The sequence below is a fragment of the Aptenodytes patagonicus genome, chromosome 2 (genome assembly GCF_965638725.1).
Source record: "Aptenodytes patagonicus chromosome 2, bAptPat1.pri.cur, whole genome shotgun sequence".
Lineage (NCBI taxonomy): Eukaryota > Metazoa > Chordata > Aves > Sphenisciformes > Spheniscidae > Aptenodytes > Aptenodytes patagonicus.
The window spans coordinates 132,653,158-132,671,267 of NC_134950.1; the positions used below are offsets into that span (position 1 = coordinate 132,653,158).

At 41.6% G+C, this 18,110-nt stretch overlaps 2 protein-coding genes across 6 annotated transcripts in view; one reads left to right on the plus strand and one right to left on the minus strand.

Moving 5' to 3' along the window:
* Nucleotides 1-149: 149 nt before the first annotated feature.
* BTD (biotinidase) lies at nt 150-18,061 on the minus strand. 4 transcript variants are annotated; one of them, XR_012994710.1, is made up of 5 exons: nt 16,164-16,270; nt 12,443-12,677; nt 10,914-11,063; nt 8,197-9,478; nt 150-484 (listed from the first exon to the last, which is right to left on the minus strand). XR_012994710.1 is itself a non-coding variant. In XM_076331246.1 (5 exons), the coding sequence occupies exons 3-5, from the start codon at nt 12,671-12,673 to the stop codon at nt 8,294-8,296; spliced, it is 1,566 nt and encodes a 521-aa protein (XP_076187361.1). In that variant the 5' UTR covers nt 12,674-12,677; nt 16,164-16,204; nt 17,324-17,362; the 3' UTR covers nt 7,048-8,293. The 4 variants fall into 4 exon arrangements, 3 of the variants coding, with proteins under 3 accessions (XP_076187361.1, XP_076187362.1, XP_076187360.1); XM_076331246.1 differs by lacking the exon at nt 150-484 and adding an exon at nt 17,324-17,362 and having other exon boundaries at nt 7,048-9,478; nt 16,164-16,204; XM_076331247.1 differs by lacking the exons at nt 150-484; nt 16,164-16,270 and adding an exon at nt 18,013-18,061 and having other exon boundaries at nt 7,048-9,478.
* The window catches only part of HACL1 (2-hydroxyacyl-CoA lyase 1), a 29,796-nt gene continuing 29,383 nt past the window's right edge, over nt 17,698-18,110 (plus strand). Inside the window, exon 1 of one of the 2 annotated variants that reach the window (XM_076331244.1) lies at nt 17,698-17,870. In XM_076331244.1, the coding sequence (XP_076187359.1) occupies nt 17,796-17,870 (75 nt within the window). In that variant the 5' untranslated portion in view covers nt 17,698-17,795. The remainder of the gene's footprint in view (nt 17,871-18,110) is intronic. The other variant, XM_076331242.1, reaches the window with a different exon arrangement.

Here is an 18,110-nt window from a genome sequence, read left to right on the forward strand (position 1 = left end):
CAAGGAGATTGTGATTTCTGCGTTTTCTTCCCTCTGAACCTTTCAAAGTATAGGGCTATGTGGGAGTGATGTACGCGCCTCAGCTGAGCATGCAGGCAGCGCTCAAAAGATCCATATTGGCCTCTCTTGAGATCCCTGCATCTATGTAAATGCAAAGGTTGAAGCAGCACAGACCCATCTTTCCTCATACGCGCGTGGGAAATCTGAATCGGAATGCCAAGTAGCATGCCTGTTATTTAAAAGGTAACAATGGCATATTTCTGTTAATGAAACTGTCCAGTTGTTGCTTCAAAGGAACTGTGAGAAGGTTGTATTAATAGGCCTTTATTATCTGTGCTAACTTCTACTTGACTTCAGGATGACCTGTTACCTCAGAGCGTGGTGTCTGTAGTCATAGGGCAGTTTGTAGGAGGGGACAGTCCTATCTTCTTCGAAAAATAAGCAGGGCAGTAGAGACGGAGAACTATTCGTGGCCACTGTGTGCCTGGGTGACAGGAGAAAAAGCTCAGAAGGCGTTGGTTGAAAAGTTAAAGATTTGGATATGGAATACAGGCAAGTGCAGAAAACAGTGCTGCGGAACACCTTTGTTTCCTTATGTCAATCAGAAATCGCGCCCCTCTCATTTCATTACTACTCACCTCTTGAGGAAGAAAACTTTTTTGCCGCATTAAATTGCATTATTTTTAAGTTTTGTGAACTTTCTAGAGCTCAAGATCTGTCTTTTTTTATTAGAAATCGTTAATTCCATTTAGGAATTCAGAGTTACACGATTTGTGTGTCTCATCTATCATCATTGGAACTTAGTGAGCCTGTAGATTACAATTTGCATGTATTTGGTTATTCCTATTTAAAAAAACAATGAAAAAAAAAAACCACTCCATTACTACCTGGCAGTATGGGTAGGACAGTAATTGTGCCTTGTAAGTGATAATTGGGAGTATTATTAGAATATGGTCTTATTGCAAAAATGGAATGTGATTTGTTTAAAGAACGTGCTACTGTGGTCAGAGACCACTTTCTTAATGAGAGGTCAAGGAACAGAAGGTTCCCTGTTTCTGTAAAACAAATAATGCTGTCTGTGGCTGGTGGGGGGGTTTATTTAAAAAAAAAAAAAAGAAAAGGAAAAAGTGTTCATACCTCAGTGGAGGCCTGTTCCTTTCCAGAAAATGACATTGGAACCTCCATCTTTCTAAAAGAAATCCTCCTCTCTTTGTACAGATGAATAGGGCACGGTTATTGTTACAACCGTCATCCAAACAATCTCTTGGATTTTCACCAAGAGAGAGCCGTGAGCCTTGGCTGGACCACTCAGCAGTACATTAGAATAAAAGAAACCTTTTTTATCCTGGGGGGGTGGGGGTGGGGAGAATCGAATGGACTTCAGGAATGAGAGCAACCAGCTCTGCTCAGCTTTCTGTGTAGTCTGACTCCTGGGATGTTTTACCGGGTTTTCAGTTCTCAGGATAAATGTTCTACAGGAGAAAATGCCACGTTAGTATTAACCTCCCAGGCTGAGCTGTTACTTTTAGGGCGTAGTGTGGTAGTATGAATGCTCGATGCTGTTAAAAAGAAGAATCAGCCTGTCTCCCCCCACCCCGAGTGACCCCACTGTAATCAAAAAGATTTTTCTTGTAATTTCTTACAAAATCTTGACACCTCTGCATCTCCTGCTTTGTATTTCCTCCTATTACTCTTTATTGCTTCCCCACCCTTAGATATCTCCAAAATAATCATATAAATGTATTTGGAACAATCAGAGCTAGAAATACACACTTGATAAACTTGGATCTTGGTTGTAGTGGATTTTTTTTCTGGTCGTATATTTTCTGGTTTAAAATTCTGACTTGCCTACCAGGCTAAAGAATTAATAAATGTTTGGTTAAAAAAAGTTAATATTTAAAAATTTATGACTTCAAAGTTTTGCTCCTTTTAACATCTACACAAAGGGCACTAAAGATCCCAAAGCTGTTACCGAAGCTGTATGGAAGATCACTAAAAAGGAGCATGAGATAACGTTTACAGATTCTTCAACTCAGTAATTCTGGTTTTGAGAGGAACTGGCCTTCCTCTCTTGCCCAAAGATTATGTCCATTTAAAGGCAGTAACTACTGTAGTAATCCAGAATAACATACTCTATTTTTAGTCTAGTTTACAAAAAAAAAAAGAGAGAATGTTCATTACATCCAGCTGGTTTGAGGTAACACAAGTATTATTCTGGTAGCTCAGCTTCTTTATTGCCAAAAAAAAAAAAAGACGTTTGTGGTGACCTTTCTGTTAATCATGCAGTAACCGGGTGAGAGGGTAAGCCTGTAGAAAGATTGTAAGCAACAGTGAATAAGGTACAAAGGACTGTTGTCTAGCATATACTTGTGAGAAGTTTTTTCATGTGCATAATCGTGGAACATTTTTAACCTTGCTAGATGTGTCCGGGGAGCCCATACTACTTAATTCCATGTTTGGATCACCGAGGTTCACATCTTAAAAACTGAAACCTAAATAAAAAGGGTAAGTGTTTATGGAAACAGCAGTTCTGGAGAACTGGAGGATGTGCTCTTTGGCTCAGTGTACCACAGGGCGGGTGAGGGAGGTCCACGGGCTTCCCCAGGAGCAGCAGGAGGAGCTGGCAGGAGTACCCTCCTCATCTCCCACCGCTCTGCCTGCCCTGTGCCTCTGCTGATGGTACAGAGCCACTTCCCAAAAGAAATACCTTCGTGCTTTTGGTTAAAAAGCTCCAAGTCCTGATAACAATAATTCCTGATAATCCAGTCCTGGTTGGATCAGACTGATAACATAACCTTGGAGAGACGGGTCTTTATAATGTCTTAATAAGTAGTTTAAACTTTTAATTCTACTTCCATAGGTCTGGATTTAAACTCAGCAAAATCCATTTTAATATCAGGAGAAAGTAAGTAGTTAAATTCTTGAAGTTGGTCCAGCAAATTCATATAAATCCTTCAATCCAAGACTGACTGGTAATTATTGCCTCTTGTAGTAATCTCTCAATGATTTGTGATGACTTTGACTTCCTTATAATCCTTCTATATGCTGCAGAAGCTGATGGGACAGTTGGAGAAGAATTCTTTCAGATCAGGATTAAAACCCTTTTTTATAAATCTGTAGCTGTGACTCCAAATTGGACAAAATAGTAATTTATAAAACATGGGTCTCCTTTACAGGCTGAAACCTGAGATATTAAATGTGAAGAAACACAACATAGGCCTCTTTGTTAACCTGATGACATTGGCTTTTTTATTTTTCTGGAGTCCTTTTCTCACTTTAATATCCGTATGTTTTGGAGAATGTTAAGTGCAAAGGAACCACCATGCATTAATTTGAAATGGCAAAACAAGTGGTCATTCTTAAGAAAATATCCTATTATTGTATCTATAATGATCTATAAGCCTTATCACAAAAATCCCTTCATTTTATTGCTTAACAGGAGAAGCAAATGCCTGGCTGGACGTTGTAAATATTACCCAGGCCTCTAGTCTGATCCATGTATCGTCACATACCTACCGAGAGAAAAACTGTCTGAAATGGCAGCCTCGGAAAGAGCGTTTCTTTCAGTTGTTCAGTCATCTAGAGCCCAGGAAAATCACAAGATTGTTTTGGTTTCCTTTCCCTGGGGGAAAAACAGGTATGGATGTGACTAAAATTTTCCAGCTGGGGGCTTTTTTTCTGTCTCTACAACTCATCTCGCAATTGAACGTTCCTGACAGGAGATGACGACGAATGTCCCTACTTGTGGGACTTGAAGATTTCTTGCTCCTCTTTCCAACCCAGTATCCCAGTCTCTTTAGCACTGTTATTTGTCTTCAAATAAAGCAGCATCTAAATTATCCATGCTTCCCTGGTGGTGGGTGTTATTTTACATTCGGATAAAATGAGCTCCCTCCATTCTATGCTATGTTTCAGCAATTTTCCGAGGTTGGAAAAGGGATCTTGCAGTGTTTCACCATGTAACTGTAAACATAGTTGAATAACATGGAACCTGAAGAGCCTTTCAAGCTGTCTTAATATTGTTAGCGTCACTAAATATTTAAAGAGGAGAAAAACACCTTACATCTTTTTTCATTAAAATTGCAACAGAAGCAACCAGAAATTTTGCTATTCAGATTCACATCAGAACAAAAACCCCCGCTTCCAAGCCTTGTCAGATGACAGACGTGCAGGTTTTCTTCTCATTGTACCTGGGAGTTGACTTAGTTCACAAAGCTTAAAATACTGAGGTCTCAGATGTTCTTTTATGTTAAAAGACTATATTAGATACCTTAAATAGTTTTAAAGCAAAATCTAAGGATTCACATCCTATTCTGTCATTTATTTCCTATGCCTTGCCAAACTTCATTATTCAAGCTGTCTGCATAGTTTTCTTAAAATCTTAAAAATCTTTCTTAGAATCTACTAACATCTTACTGAATTCAACCTTTCTAATCTCTTCTACCAAGCGTTTGTTTGATCTGCTGTGGGTACCACTAACTATTGTCTCTGACTTCTGACCTGCGTTGCCTACGCCTGCTCTCCCAGTGGAGGGAGGAAGGAGAGCACAGTGAATCTCTGAAGTACTTCCACTGCTGTTGACCGTTAAAAACTTGATTGAGCGATAATTCTCACTTCAACCTGTGGATATTTGGGGTTTCAGGAATGGCATTTGTCACCACTTTTGTTTTTGTTTTTTTAACCTACATAAATGGAGGAGGAGGGGGTAGTTCTTTCTAGCCACTGAACCTGCGTGTGTGTCAGTAGTGTTGTTTAGGCATTGTTCAGGTCCTCTTTCTGTAACAGCTCTAAAAATGTAATTTTCTTCAGTTGGCTCTTTTATTCACTTTAGATGGTATGTCTGAAGCAGCCAAAGAGGGCAGTTTTTGTGTTGGTCCTCTTGGGTTTTCTGTGACGCTGGGGTGTTTGTCAAATACCTGATGCTGCAAAACAGGTCACAGCCTGGGCAAGACCGTGCTGTGCCTCATGACGATGGCTTCCTTACTTCCGTGTTGATTGCAGGAGGCTCTTGAAGCTCAGTCACTTCAGCCCAGTTCATATCACCTGTAGAGATCTGCCTAAACAAGCTTATGCCCACTTGTGCATTGTGAAGATCTCTGATCTGAAGAGATTGTCCCAGTCCGTTTCCAGTTCCTCAGCCTGTTCACATGCCTCTCAGTAACTTAACTCCAACGTCCTGTTTGCCAAATGTTCCTCTGGTGTGTTTTCTGGTGGTTTCCCTCACTGTAATCTGAGTATCCCCACATCCACCTGGAAAACTCACTGGTCACATGAACCCTAAAGCAGCAGATCCCTTACGAAGAAAGCCCCAACACCTCTGATTTGTGTGCTGTTACCCCTGCCCGGACAGTTTCTCTGGTTGTCTTTCCCTTCCCAGGGGCAGTGTCAAGGCCTTTTAAAGACATCATCCCCTGCTGTCTGTCTCAGACAGGATGTTCCTTTGGTCTCGGTACAAATTTCCAAATCCTGATTCAATTTAAGTCAACAGACCTAGTGATTTAAAGCTGTTCTAGACTTCAGCTGTACTTCCCGTATGTCAGAAGATCCTTGTGTTCTGGTTTGTTTCTGGTTGCGCTCACAGACGGAAACCATTCAGGAAGCTTTAATGAAACTGTTTGTATCCATTGAAGAGACATTAGATGACGGGCTGCATTACAGTATGTTACGAGTCTCCCTGTGTGAACATCAGCCTTGCTGAAGGCTTCTCACACCTCCTCAATAAATCTTATGTAGCTTCACTCACACGGAACACTGGGTTGTTTGGGAGCGGTGCTGCATTCAGCAGGGCAACGCTGGGATCGCTGTTCCAGCGCAGACTTCCAAAACCCGCCAATTGGTGGTGGTGAGTGTCGTAGGTTACTGCCTGGTCACCCCGTTTCAGAACGGATACATCTGTTGTCACTCAAAGATCGGGATGGGGGGGGGGAAGTTACTTAATGGTAATTCTCCATCGTGTCTAGTACTGTCTGTTCCGCTTCTTCCAGTGTCTCTCCTAAAGGCTGCTTTTTTGGGTGAAGGGAACAAGGTATGAAAACACACGCTAATACTTACGCCTGCTCTCCTCAGGGAAGAGACAGAGCAAAACCATGCAAACAGTAGGGCCAGAATGGCTTGTTTTCTAATAGTTTTGACATACCCAAAGCTAGAACAGCTTTGTGGAACACACTTTGCAAGTATTTCACAAATAAATGCATTTTTTTTTTCTTAAGCATAGCAAATACGCATAATGCTATTTACTTGTTTAGCCTAATTTATTGTGATAATAACAGTCTGCTTTGGAACTAAATCCAAAACAGTATTTAGTGCAAGAGGACACATGTTTTTCAGCCTACAAAGTGAGGTGGGGAGGCTTGTCCTGAGAGCTGAAATTCTCTAGCCGTTCATTGTTTCTTTCTTTTAGGCTTGGTCATTATGGTACTAGAACCAGAAGCACAATAAGCACCACAAATGCTTTTCTGTTTTACCCTGTACGTTCTGGAATTTGTGCAGCATTCAGCAAGAACACCACTATGGGTGCCAAAGAATGAATGCTTTTTAATAATCCTGCGGTGGGATGGCCTACTTTTGCATCATCAAGTTTATGTCTAACGAGATACAGACATTCCCCTCTCTGTATTTCTGTCCAGTATATGCTGCAGGATAAACAAACCTGTTGTGCTGCTGTATCAAAACTGAGTGTGACTAGGTCCTGGCTCACAGTAATACAGCTTGGAGAAGGAAGGTTTGATAGAGCCCAAGATCATAAATATTTATATACTTATTTTGTGTAAATATTTAACAAACCTTGAGGTAGAAATTCAGCAACTTCTTGGTTGTTTTGCTTTCTGAAACCAGAAAGTGAGTTCATTCAAAGCAGGAGCTTATTGAGCACCTTTCAGTACGCGTACTTGTAGCTGCCATAGTGGTTTGAGTTTGAACACATCTCGGAACTGACTCAGACCACCGAAATGGAGACTCACAGCTCTCCCATTAGCGCTCTGCTCCTCGCTGCTCCTCCCGGCCACTGGAATGCAACTAACAAACTGAGCAAGTGGAACACGAGGACTCACCAAAGGAACGGTTGTGTTTATTCTGTTACTTAACAGCTATTATGCAGGTGAAGTCATAACAGCCAGTAAGACCACACAAAATTATAACGCTTGAGAATAAATTATCTTCTCTGAATTTAACCCCAAATTAATATCCTTTGAATATTCTCTTCCCAACCTCTTCACTGCAGTAGAACAGTTTGTCACTGCAGTACGGTATTTATAGCACTTACTCTAGTTATTGCTCTAGAAACAATGGTGTGTTTTACTCATTTAGCAGCAGGAACCTGCCATCTGGCACACAAAGTATTTATGTAAAAACCTTGCTGTCCCACAATTCATGATGTGCTTTTCATAGCTCTTGTTGAATAAATTTATGAACAATGTGTAAGGTGTCTTAAAGTCAAGAGTCTTGAAATGACCTCTCTTTTAAACGTGGAAGGTTAAAGTACTTAAACAGTACATAACATAGTCATTGATATTCATTGCCGACGTTTTGTTTAAACACAATTCCTTGCACAGTAGGCTGGAAATTATGTCTTAATGCAGTCTAGTTTTTCACAATCATTTGATATCCTCTTCCCCAGACTAGCTGTTTCGTAGATGTTCACAGCTGTAACATTCAGTTACTGTATATGAGTATGAGGAAAGTATACAAGAAAACTCACTGAGTTTTCTAACAGGATTACAGACAACTGAGTGGCCAGTAAACGGTAATGATTTCACCTGGGAGTTTTTGACTCTTAAGAAAAAAAACAAATCACGGCACCCTAACCAAAAACCAGAACACCACCATATACAAGCTTTATGTATGTATAAAGATATATTTTCATGCATATCATGCATGGTATTTGTGTCTTCATTCCCTTCCCTATTTTTCCTCCTTTTGCAATGGTTTTTCATTGCATTCATTTCCATACTCCTAGCCAGGATCCCAGAAAACCAAAGGATTAAATTAAAAGGAACAAATTCAGTTGAAATGAGAAATATTATTTTCCCAATACAAAACATCTCAACACAAGCCTTTATCTTTGCAAGGCAGCTTCTTTTACTTCTGGTAGGACATAAGCTACCAAGATACAGACTGTACTTAAAGCCTCTTAGGTTAAGTGCTTTGCTTATCATTTCAAATGTGGAATCTAATCAGTCAGTCGTGTAACAAACATACCTGAAGCTCCAGGCAGTACAGATGTTCAACAACTTCTGTTAAGAGACATATTCTGAAAATATGGGCAGTTGTTTTCTGATTCAGTCAAGTATCTGTGCTAGTCCTTTTCGTACCATCGTCCATATAGAGCAGCTGTCAGTAGGCCAGAAGATGTTCTATTTTTGCTTATGAAATAGTGGTTGTTTTTCCAGCCCATGTGATCAGCAAAGTCCAAGGTAATACCAGATGTCAGCAGTAAAGGAAAGATATAAGGGGTACTCATATTTCCCCATAGCTGGAAATCTATCAGAGCAGTGGCATCTGTAACCTCCTGTCCACAAGTGCTAAAGCTGAGACCACCACACTTTACTAATGCACAGGCCTGGACATAGTATGTGCCATGCACTGTGTGGAGCCCATCAAAAACTCCCAAAGCATATAATTCATCGGTTAAAACGGCTCTCCGATAATTTAAGTAACAACAAAGGGTATTGGCACAAACCTGGAGCTTTCCTTTTTCCCCCCATACAGGAACGAAAGTAAAGTTGTCATACATCATTTCTGCATAAAATAGGGGAGGTAACTGTTCATTTCCTTTTTCTGATACTCTGCCGGGCATCTCTTGTTCCTCCTTAAAGCAAACTTGATCATCCATTGGGGCGCTTGTAGAAGTCTTGCATGAGTGATGTAAGTTCTCTCTGAATCTCTCATTACTCTCCAAATTGGTTTTGTAATCCGTGGTAATCACAGGAATTTCTGCTACTATGAGCTTGCCACCGTAACCTTCCATGTTGTGGTAGATGAATGACTTGACAGGAGTGTATATGCCACTCCCAGTCATGCCTAAGGTAGGGTGGTGGATATTAGCTGCTAAAATATTGATGTTGAAAGCTGTTGCAAAAGCTTGTTGAAATTCTACAGCAGACAGGAGCGGGAGCTGGTTCATCCAGGCAGTCGGATATACAACTTGTTTCAAATTGTATTGTCTGATGAGGTTCACTGCAGGCTCAAAAAAGAGTATATCAAAGCAAGTGAACATACCAAACTTGCCAGCAAAAGGGGTATCAAAGAGTTTATAGTCAGGCTCTGGAGGGGTATCAAAAGCGTATTCAAAATACAGATTGTGTTTGCGATACGTGGCTACTAGCGCACCGTCATCATTGAATGCCACGTTGGTATTGAACTGGTATCTTCCATCCGATGGACAGTGAGGATCAGTGTGCTCACAGGGTTGCTTAGTTCCTAAGTTTGCCACAAGGAATATTTTGTTCTTCAGCGCCATGCAGCTCAGACGCTGAAGAACCTGAAAAACAGTATGGGGAAATGTAAGCACTTCAGGATATGGAAGGATAAGTTTTACTTAAGCAGCTATGACAAATTTAATACTTTTCAAATTATTATTTTCAACTGGAAATCGAACGCGTTTGACCTTATCTGTAAAATTTAAATGTACTGATGATTTTGTGATGTAAGCTATTGGAACCAGTGGTTTTCTAGACTGAAAAGTATTTTGGATACTAATTTCAAAATAGCTTTGAAAAAATTATCTGGGTTTTATTTCCTGAGAAGTAAGTAAATAAATAATCTCTCTATTTCAAGGGCGTTAATTTTTCAGAACCTTCTGACTGTTGCAGGAGCACCAATGGCTTTAAAACACCATAGGTGAACTGAAAGCTTTGACAAGGCAGCATAACTGATCTCTGTGTGCCTTTAGAACAGCAAACATCTAATAATGATCATTAGCACCCGTAATGGCTTGTTCCTGCAACTAGATGTTTTTACTCTAAATTTTAAAAAAAAGTGATTACTAGCTTAGAGAAGCAGAGGTGTAAATGGATAGATTTTGCTTAGCTATGGAAAAGAAATACAAAAAGTTACAGACTACAGTATTACCGGGATGTTTCTTCCACGCCATAGAGGGCTGTACCAAAGACTGCCAGTACTGCAATCTCCAAATAGGATCTGAATGGCAAACTAAGTTCTTGCTTGCTTGTGCATGATCATTGGTAGTAAAGCTTCATAGGCCAAAGTATGTCACCATTTACAACTGCGATTAAGGTTTGCACACAGACTCTGCTTAGTAGGCACATGCATGATTACTTAACTTTCATCATACTGACTACTGTAACCTTAATAGGAATCAATAGTTTGTATTACTAAGCATGTTATTTTCATTTTGGGTTCAGAACAGTCGATGAAAATATTATTTTTGTAACTTGCAGGTCACATCTTCAGTAATCACACTTGCTCTGTGCTGAGCTGTGACTTCTATTACATTACAGCGGGTCAAGTCCTGTTACTTGTGCTCATCATTTTACACACAATCACTGAGTCAGAATGTTCTGATGTAATTGTCATTAAAACTGAGTAACAAGAATGCATCAAAAATGAAGATACTGCTATGTTGTTTTATATAACACAGTGTTGTTCAAAATAAAATCCCACACTACTAACAATATATCTTATTAGAGAGTAGTTACCATTTCATAGGTTGGGGAGGGGGAGATGAGAAATCCAGATGGCTCATAAACAAGCTAATCTTCTTGCATGTATACATCTAAAACCCTCCTCTGCTCAGAATGAAACCAGCATAAACTGAGAGTTCATGAAAACAGTCTGGTACTACGAGCTGTTAAACTTCTTGCTTACTTCCCCAAGCTAGAGCTAGTTTCCCACTTGGCGCACAAATCCAGCATTCAGTTATTCCACCTCTCTGCAGAAATCACTCCTACATTTACCTCTGTGTCATTGAACAAATACGGTTCTCTGCATGGATTCCACTTCACAGACTGTGAATACAGAACGAAATCTAAGTAAGGATAAATGGAGTTTCTGGTGAAGTTGAAGCCATGGATTCCATCTTCAGGAAAAACAATGATCTGTGCTCCCTGTATGTAAAACAAAGGCATGTTTTGTAGGCAAAGCAAACCCAACGTAAATACGAAGGGGGGGGGAAGGGAATCTCATGGGTAGAAAGAGCTAAAGAAAGTTAAGGATAACCCAAATAGGTTTTGACACGACTGTAGTTTGAAAATATCTTTTCTTTGACTTCAGGTTAAAGACTGATGTTAAAATTTGTCTTAACTTTTTTCCAGAATTATGCCATTTGCAGATGAACTCTGTCAAAGGTCCTGTATCTGTGTCAAAGGTACAGTAACTGTGTCAAAGGTGCAGCATCACTTAGTCTGGGCTATATACCTTGATTAGGTATATAGGGTTGTATAGGGTACTGGGAACAGCTTGACTGTGGAAGCAATGCAGATTCTGGTAGAAATGTAGCCATGCCAGAGCTAGACTGGCTCTACCTGAAGTTCGGGAAGATCTGTTCCTAAAAATGTGGTGGGCTCCTCTTAAATCAGACACAGCATCAGTCACTCAAATTCCTGTGACTGTTCAAAAGCCAGTTCAAATGTGTTATCTGTGCTATGGCTTTGGGATAACTTATGTGTCTTGGATGCAGTACTGCATAAAAATAGCTATTATGCTTCTGGACTGCGATGCCCAGTCATCATTCTCAAAAAAACCAAAAAACAAAAAAACCAAAACCAAACCACCACTTTTTGAAATTATATAAAAATTGTAATTCTTCTGTTCCAAAACAACAGATTTCTGAAACTTGCAAGTCAATTCTTCTCTGCGCAGGAACAGTAATGCCTGCTTCCTCTGACTAGAACCAGCTTTGGGTTTTCTTGGGGAGGGAAGGAAAGAAGGCTGTGCATAAGAACAGCCAGAAATACTAGTCTCTCTCCTCTAATTATATTTAGACTGAGAACCATTCCATGGACCGTAGGAGAAAGGAATGGAAAACTTTACTTCCACAAAGTTGTTAATGGTGGAACATTCATTTCCAAAGCATTTAACTTCCTTAGATTTTAGAAACATTCAGGAATTTCCATTGAGAGCACTGGAATAAAATCAAACCCAAAGACAGCTGCCTGTAAGACAATCTTTCAATAAAAACATTCCATTTAAGAAAACAGAAAGGAGCTAGGTAGTCAGACCAAAATAGAAAATTAATTTCTCTATACTAAATAACTATAGGCGTGTTTTTCCAAGCTGGGAATAACTCAAGTTCGGTGAGCTGCTAATTGGCCTGATTTTTTTCAGAGCTGCTGGCAGGTCAGAATGTCTGAAAAACCAGACCATACTTATGTATATAAATATGGCTTTAGTTGCCTGGGAACACAAACGTGAAAGATTATCCTCCAATAGCACTTACTCTATATATACATAGGACACACGCAACTGCTACTAAGCTGCGGCATACCTGTCTTGCAGCAGCCACTACTTGCTGTTCATAGATGTCTAGGTTTCTGCCCATGAGTTCCAGCGCAGACTGTCGATCAACCAGGGCTGTTGGGTTAGGACTCAGTATGGACTCGTGTTCATACACGGCAGCAACATAATGCCCTTCTCGCTTAACTCTTCCCGAGACAACATGACAGCAAAAAAAGCAGACAGACAGCTTCCAGCACAGATCCACCATGGTGTATGCCATAAATCTAGAGCGAAAAAAACAGGTGGGGTTGGTGGACCTTGAGCAACACATAGTGCCAGGAATTTAAATTTACGATTACATATGGACTGTAACTGAGATTAACAGTGTTTGAATTGAGTGTGTTGGTTTTAAATTTCTGAACAACCACATTCATATTGTTTCTAAACAAATCTATCTATGTTGGTGCTTTAAATAACTGTGTTCTGTTTAAAAGCATTTTAGCTTCATATATAGTTCTACTGATCTCCTTGCTTTGTCTCCCTTTCCAATTAACTTTATCATTAATTTATAGACCTTTCGCACCATGTATCAAAACGTCTTTGGGAAAAGTTAAAAGCAGCTTGCAAATTTGCAGTTTCTCCCCCATTTGGTGATGGGGGATGTATTTAAGAGTAGCATTTCCTAAAATCATTCGGACACAATATTTAGTAGTCAAGTAGTGATTTAACTAATTTTATCAATACTGAAACAGAGAATTGCCAAAAGAATTACAACAGACACTACTTCTACATTTATCTGTCTATCATGAAAATGCCTCTCCTGATGGATTATGGATTCACTCTATTCCAACTCCACATATGTAATACACTAATTTGTCTCATACACTGCGGCTTTTTTCAACATTTATAAAAATGCTGAGTGCAATTCAGGTCTGCATTCCTCCTCTAAAATGCTTTCATAGTAATAACAATAAAGCAAAAATCCATACAAAATGCCGAAAATTTGCATTACTGAGCTTTTCTTAGAAAGAAATAAAGAATTAGTGAGTCTGGAAGGCTGGGGCACTCTCTCCAATATGGGCTCCCCATGTAGCCTTTCTGACGTCCCAAGTTGGGAAAATACTTATACAGAACAAGAACTGACTGACACCATCAATGGCTGTGCAATGCTTAAGAAATACTATGGAAATACCATGTTATTCTCACAATACGAGACTTCTGTATTTGTCACCCCAGTGTTACTAGTATCATTAAGGAATTAAATCTTGAATATCAGTGAAATTGAAAGAGCATGCAGGAAAGATGCACTGATGCTATATATTGATGGCCCAGTCTTCAAGTTCAGTTACTGACTTTTTAATTGTGTTTCATAGAATCATAGAATAGTTTGGGTTGGAAGCGACCTTTAAAGGTCATCTAGTCCAACCCCCCTGCAATAAGCAGGCACATCTTCAACTAGATCAGGTTGCTCAGAGCCCTAGGGTTGCTCAGGTTGCTCTTTGGTAATTCTTATCCAAGAAAAAAAATGTTCCAAAACACTCTTAATGCTTTTCAATCTTTGTGATCCACAACTCCCTGAATTTCTCCAAAGCAAATACAGACTCTGAAAGACACATGCATGAAGAGCCTTCTCTAGTTCCCATTAGGAGTTCAGCACGAAAAGAACTCAATTTTAAACTAATCCCATTTTTATTTTTTATTCATGTCATATTAAATGTAGTTCTCTACCTACAAAAGAAAGTCTATGGCAAGTTAACTTAAAATACCTCTTTTCTTAAATTCCAGAATGAAAAGCAGCTAATAAGCAATCCTCAATACTGTTGTTTTGAGGGTTTTTTTTGTCTAATCACCAACTGGTTTAGTATCTAACAACGAACAAATTGAAGCGTGAGTGAAAGCTATTCAAAAAGCATTTAGTAAGTAATACCTTAGTTTAAACCACTTTTTTGCTTCCATGAGCTCTACGCACTATTTGCAACACTGGTTTTATAGCAACACAATTCCATGTAGGACAGTAAAATCATAACCTTAGTGGCTACGGTAGGCAGAAGACTTGTTTGCTCAACCAAAAAGTTTTAATATGTAATAACACTTGTAAGGGTCCAGGAGTAACTTAGCTATTAGATGCTGCTAAGCTCAACTACGTATTTTCTTGAGGCTTAATTTGCCAATGTGTCCATATATTCATGCCTTCAATGGTAAATTTAAGTTACCTAAAGCACAATAAAAACAGAAGAAAGCCTTGGCATCTCTGTAAACAGTTGTATTAAAGACACTCCATTTATAGAAACGGTGAGAAGTGATGTACAATAAGCTACCCTTGCTATTCCACATCTTGAGGAAAACACTTGGTACTTAGGGGGGGCCGAGGGTGATTTGGCAAATGCATATCAATAACAGAGGATCGTACTTCGTCCTATGCAGCTCAGCTTTGCAAATGAAATACCAAGGTACATGTGAAGATAGAAAGCAGTAGCAGGGGGAGAGAGAAGAGAGGTGGGAAGCCTCTCGCAGTTAAGGAAGCCACTGAAAATAAACACACAGTGTTGCACTTCACTGACAAAACTCTCTTTTCTATTTCTGTCATCCCTTCAGAGCCAAAATGCCTATTTAGGACAGGAATGGGTTCTAGTCGGCCGTTCCTCAACGAAGTTGTCAACTAAGATGTAATTAGAATCCATCATTACTAGTGATGGAAAAAGCTGGAGAGTTTCAGATCACAGGATGGCATTGCTATGCGTTAGAAAAATAGCCTTTCTGCCTTCCAAGCCAACACATTAACATAAAAAATTAACAGGTAATGCGCTTCTACAAAATGTATTTTACAGACATGCTTGGAGAATTCTCATTTTTCTGCCACGGTTTATTTTCTGGTGGTCAGAAACGCTCAAAGTACTAACCCTTCCTCATTTAGATGCACACAAGGTTTAGCACTAAACATCCAACTACGCAATCCCATCTGGCTGAACCTGGGCCAATTAAAATAATTTAATAACCAAAATAATTCCTCTGAGTCCTTATCTTTGGTTGTAATTACTGCTAGTCCTACAGACGATGGCCAAGCACTTACGTGAGTGCTCCCTAATGCCTTTCCCCTATTTGACAGCTTAAACAACTGAACCCTTCTATCTAATGGGTTGCTTCTAACAAGGAGAGCTGTGACAAGCTCCAAGGCTGGACTTGGGGATAGTAACCTTTCCGGCCACAATAAGGATACTATCAGGGTTTATTCAGCCCTTAGGCTGTGAGACTCCAGGTAAGTCTCAGCCACATTTTTTTTTCCTAACAGAAAGTGCTACACTATCTAATAAATCCTTTCCTTGAAGAGAAGTTAATTTGTTCAGGGTCTACAGAGCTGTCACTTTATCTGAGCCAGGACTCTAAAAGAAATTTTCATGAACTGAAATGCTTTATAATTTAATCTCTTTTTCTGTCCCTTTCCTGTGATTTATGTGGTCTTTTGCCTGGCAGATACACTTCAGTAGGATCATCTCACCCAAATATAAGTATTTCATAGCAGTATTACTGTCATGCAGTCACAGTATTCTAGTTATAGTTCTATAGAAAAGGTAAAAAGACCAGTGTTTAAGTTTGGATGCTCATTCAGACAAGTTTTTCCCCCAGTCACAGTGCAGACTGTTTTCCTATTCAGTTTTTCAGAACCATCTAATCTCAGTACATTGTGAAGCAAAGCATCCAGTCACTCACTTTTCAACAACTTTGGAAACATAGAAGTTTGTCTACTCTCACCAGAGGAAGGCAATACATACCCTGCTTCTTAGCACTTTTATACTCAGAAGAATCCAACGGACTGTAAAAAACAGAAGTAGCACAGCACTAGTCTGGGTCCTCTTAAGTGATTAATAGCAAATGCCTGTTAAGCTATAGTAACATAAACAGTAATAATTACTAGGCAAAATATTAAATTTGCTATAAAAAAAGTAAATCTTTTTTACATTGATATCCATGAATTGTGATGTTGCTGCCATTCTAGTATATAGAATATATAACACAACAGCCCCTACATAGATGTAAAAATATAGTGAAATTCAAGTTTTTTCTATTGGTCCCTCCTGTCTACTGCTTTTATATAGTGCACTGTATTTTAGTACAGTATTTTACTATATAGGTTTTTATGAAGTTTTTTTAGCAATGCAATCATAGCTCAATGTGAACTGGTATCTTACATTTCCATTTCTGAAAAACATTTAATTCTGTGTGCAGTGCATTACCTAACATTGCTCTAGCTTCTTGGCTTTTATCCAGAGGCACAATCTATTTTTAAAGAATGCTGCCCATTCAATACAATGTTTTGCAAGAAGTTTTATACCTTTCACAGCATTCCTGAAGTACACTTTGTCTCATAATTAAAAGATCTATGTTATCTTATTGACAGGGCGAGGGTGAATTGAATGCTGCTATTAGTGGTTCAGCTCAAACAACTCAAGATGGTAGCACAACCAACGAGTCAGAGCGTGGGGCAGAACGTATTGTCAACTGTGCCACTTCTCGGACACGTGCGTGCTTGGCGTGGCCAGGACAGGCAGAGCCAGGTAAAATGGTGTGCACCATCCTTCGGTGAGGATTTTGGAGACGCGCCTCACGCTACGCTCCCGCTTCTCCTCATGAATGCTGGCATCAGGTATCTTCGTGTAAAACTACCCTGTACTTTGCCCCGCTCTGCGTTAGCAATCTCCGACCAACTCCACAAAGCTGGAATGCTACACTGCGGAGGCGGCCGCCCTAGTTACAAACGGGGTTCGCCCTTCAGCTCCCACGGGCCTTCGAGGTCGAGCTGCCACACGCCAAGCGCGGCCTTACAGGAGCCCGGGCCGGGCGGTGAACCGGACCATCCGCTCCCCCCTCCCCCGGCTTGAGGCCGCTCGCTCGGCGAGCCGCGGAGCGCTGCCTGCGCTTCCCCCGCCCCGACCGCTGAGAGCCGGGCTCCGCACGCGCCGCCCCGGCCGTTGGTGCCGTTGGTGCCGTTGCCGCCGCCGCCACCGCCTAATGGCCGCCCCCCGCGCGCCACCACGCCGCGAGCCTGACGCTGCGCCGCGCCGCGCCGCGCCAGGCTGCCCCCGCCCCCTGGCGGCTGCTCCGCGCTCGGCACCTCCACAGGCCTGCGGCTGCGTGGGGGCGGGGGGAGTGCGGACACCTCCCGGCCTCTGATTGGGTGCCCGCTCTAGCCAATAGGAGGCTTCCCCAGCCTTCGCCCTGGTCCCCGCACCGCCTGCCAGCGGGGTCAGAGGTGGATATCCGCGGCGCTCGGGCCCGCCCCCTCCGCTGTCTCATTGGCCGGGCGGCGTGTCAGTCAACTGCACCCGACCTTCGGCCGGGGGTCTTGTTTCGTCCGCGTCCCCGGCGGGCGGCTTCGGCCTGGCTTGGGGCTGCGCGGAGCCGGAATGGCTTCCGGGAGCGGTGCGGAGGGGGAGGCTGTCAGCGGGGCGCAGCTCATCGCTGAGTCCCTCAAGGTTCAAGTAAGACCGGCGAGCAGCTTCCCTGCGGCGAGCGGGCAGGGGCAGTTCCCGCCGGCCCCGCGGCGCGGGGGGCGGCCGGGCCGGGTCAGGCCACGGGTGCCCGCGGGGCGGGAGGAAAGCGAGCGTGCGCGGCCGGACTCACCCTGGCGCCCCTGCCGTTCTCCCGGGGGCGGGCAGAGCGGGCGAGAAGGGCTTGCCCTGTCGCCCTGTGGGAAGGAGGGAGGTCCCGCCGCAGCAGCC

Coding starts and splice junctions, on each gene's coding strand:
- BTD (XM_076331247.1), bottom strand. CDS start 12,673: ATGGCATACACCATGGTGGATCTGTGCTGGAAGCTGTCTGTCTGCTTT. Junction 11,064..12,442: donor TAGTGGCTGCTGCAAGACAG/GTATGCCGCAGC, acceptor TTTTACATACAG/GGAGCACAGATCATTGTTTT. Junction 9,479..10,913: donor ATTTGTTCAATGACACAGAG/GTAAATGTAGGA, acceptor ACTGTTTTTCAG/GTTCTTCAGCGTCTGAGCTG.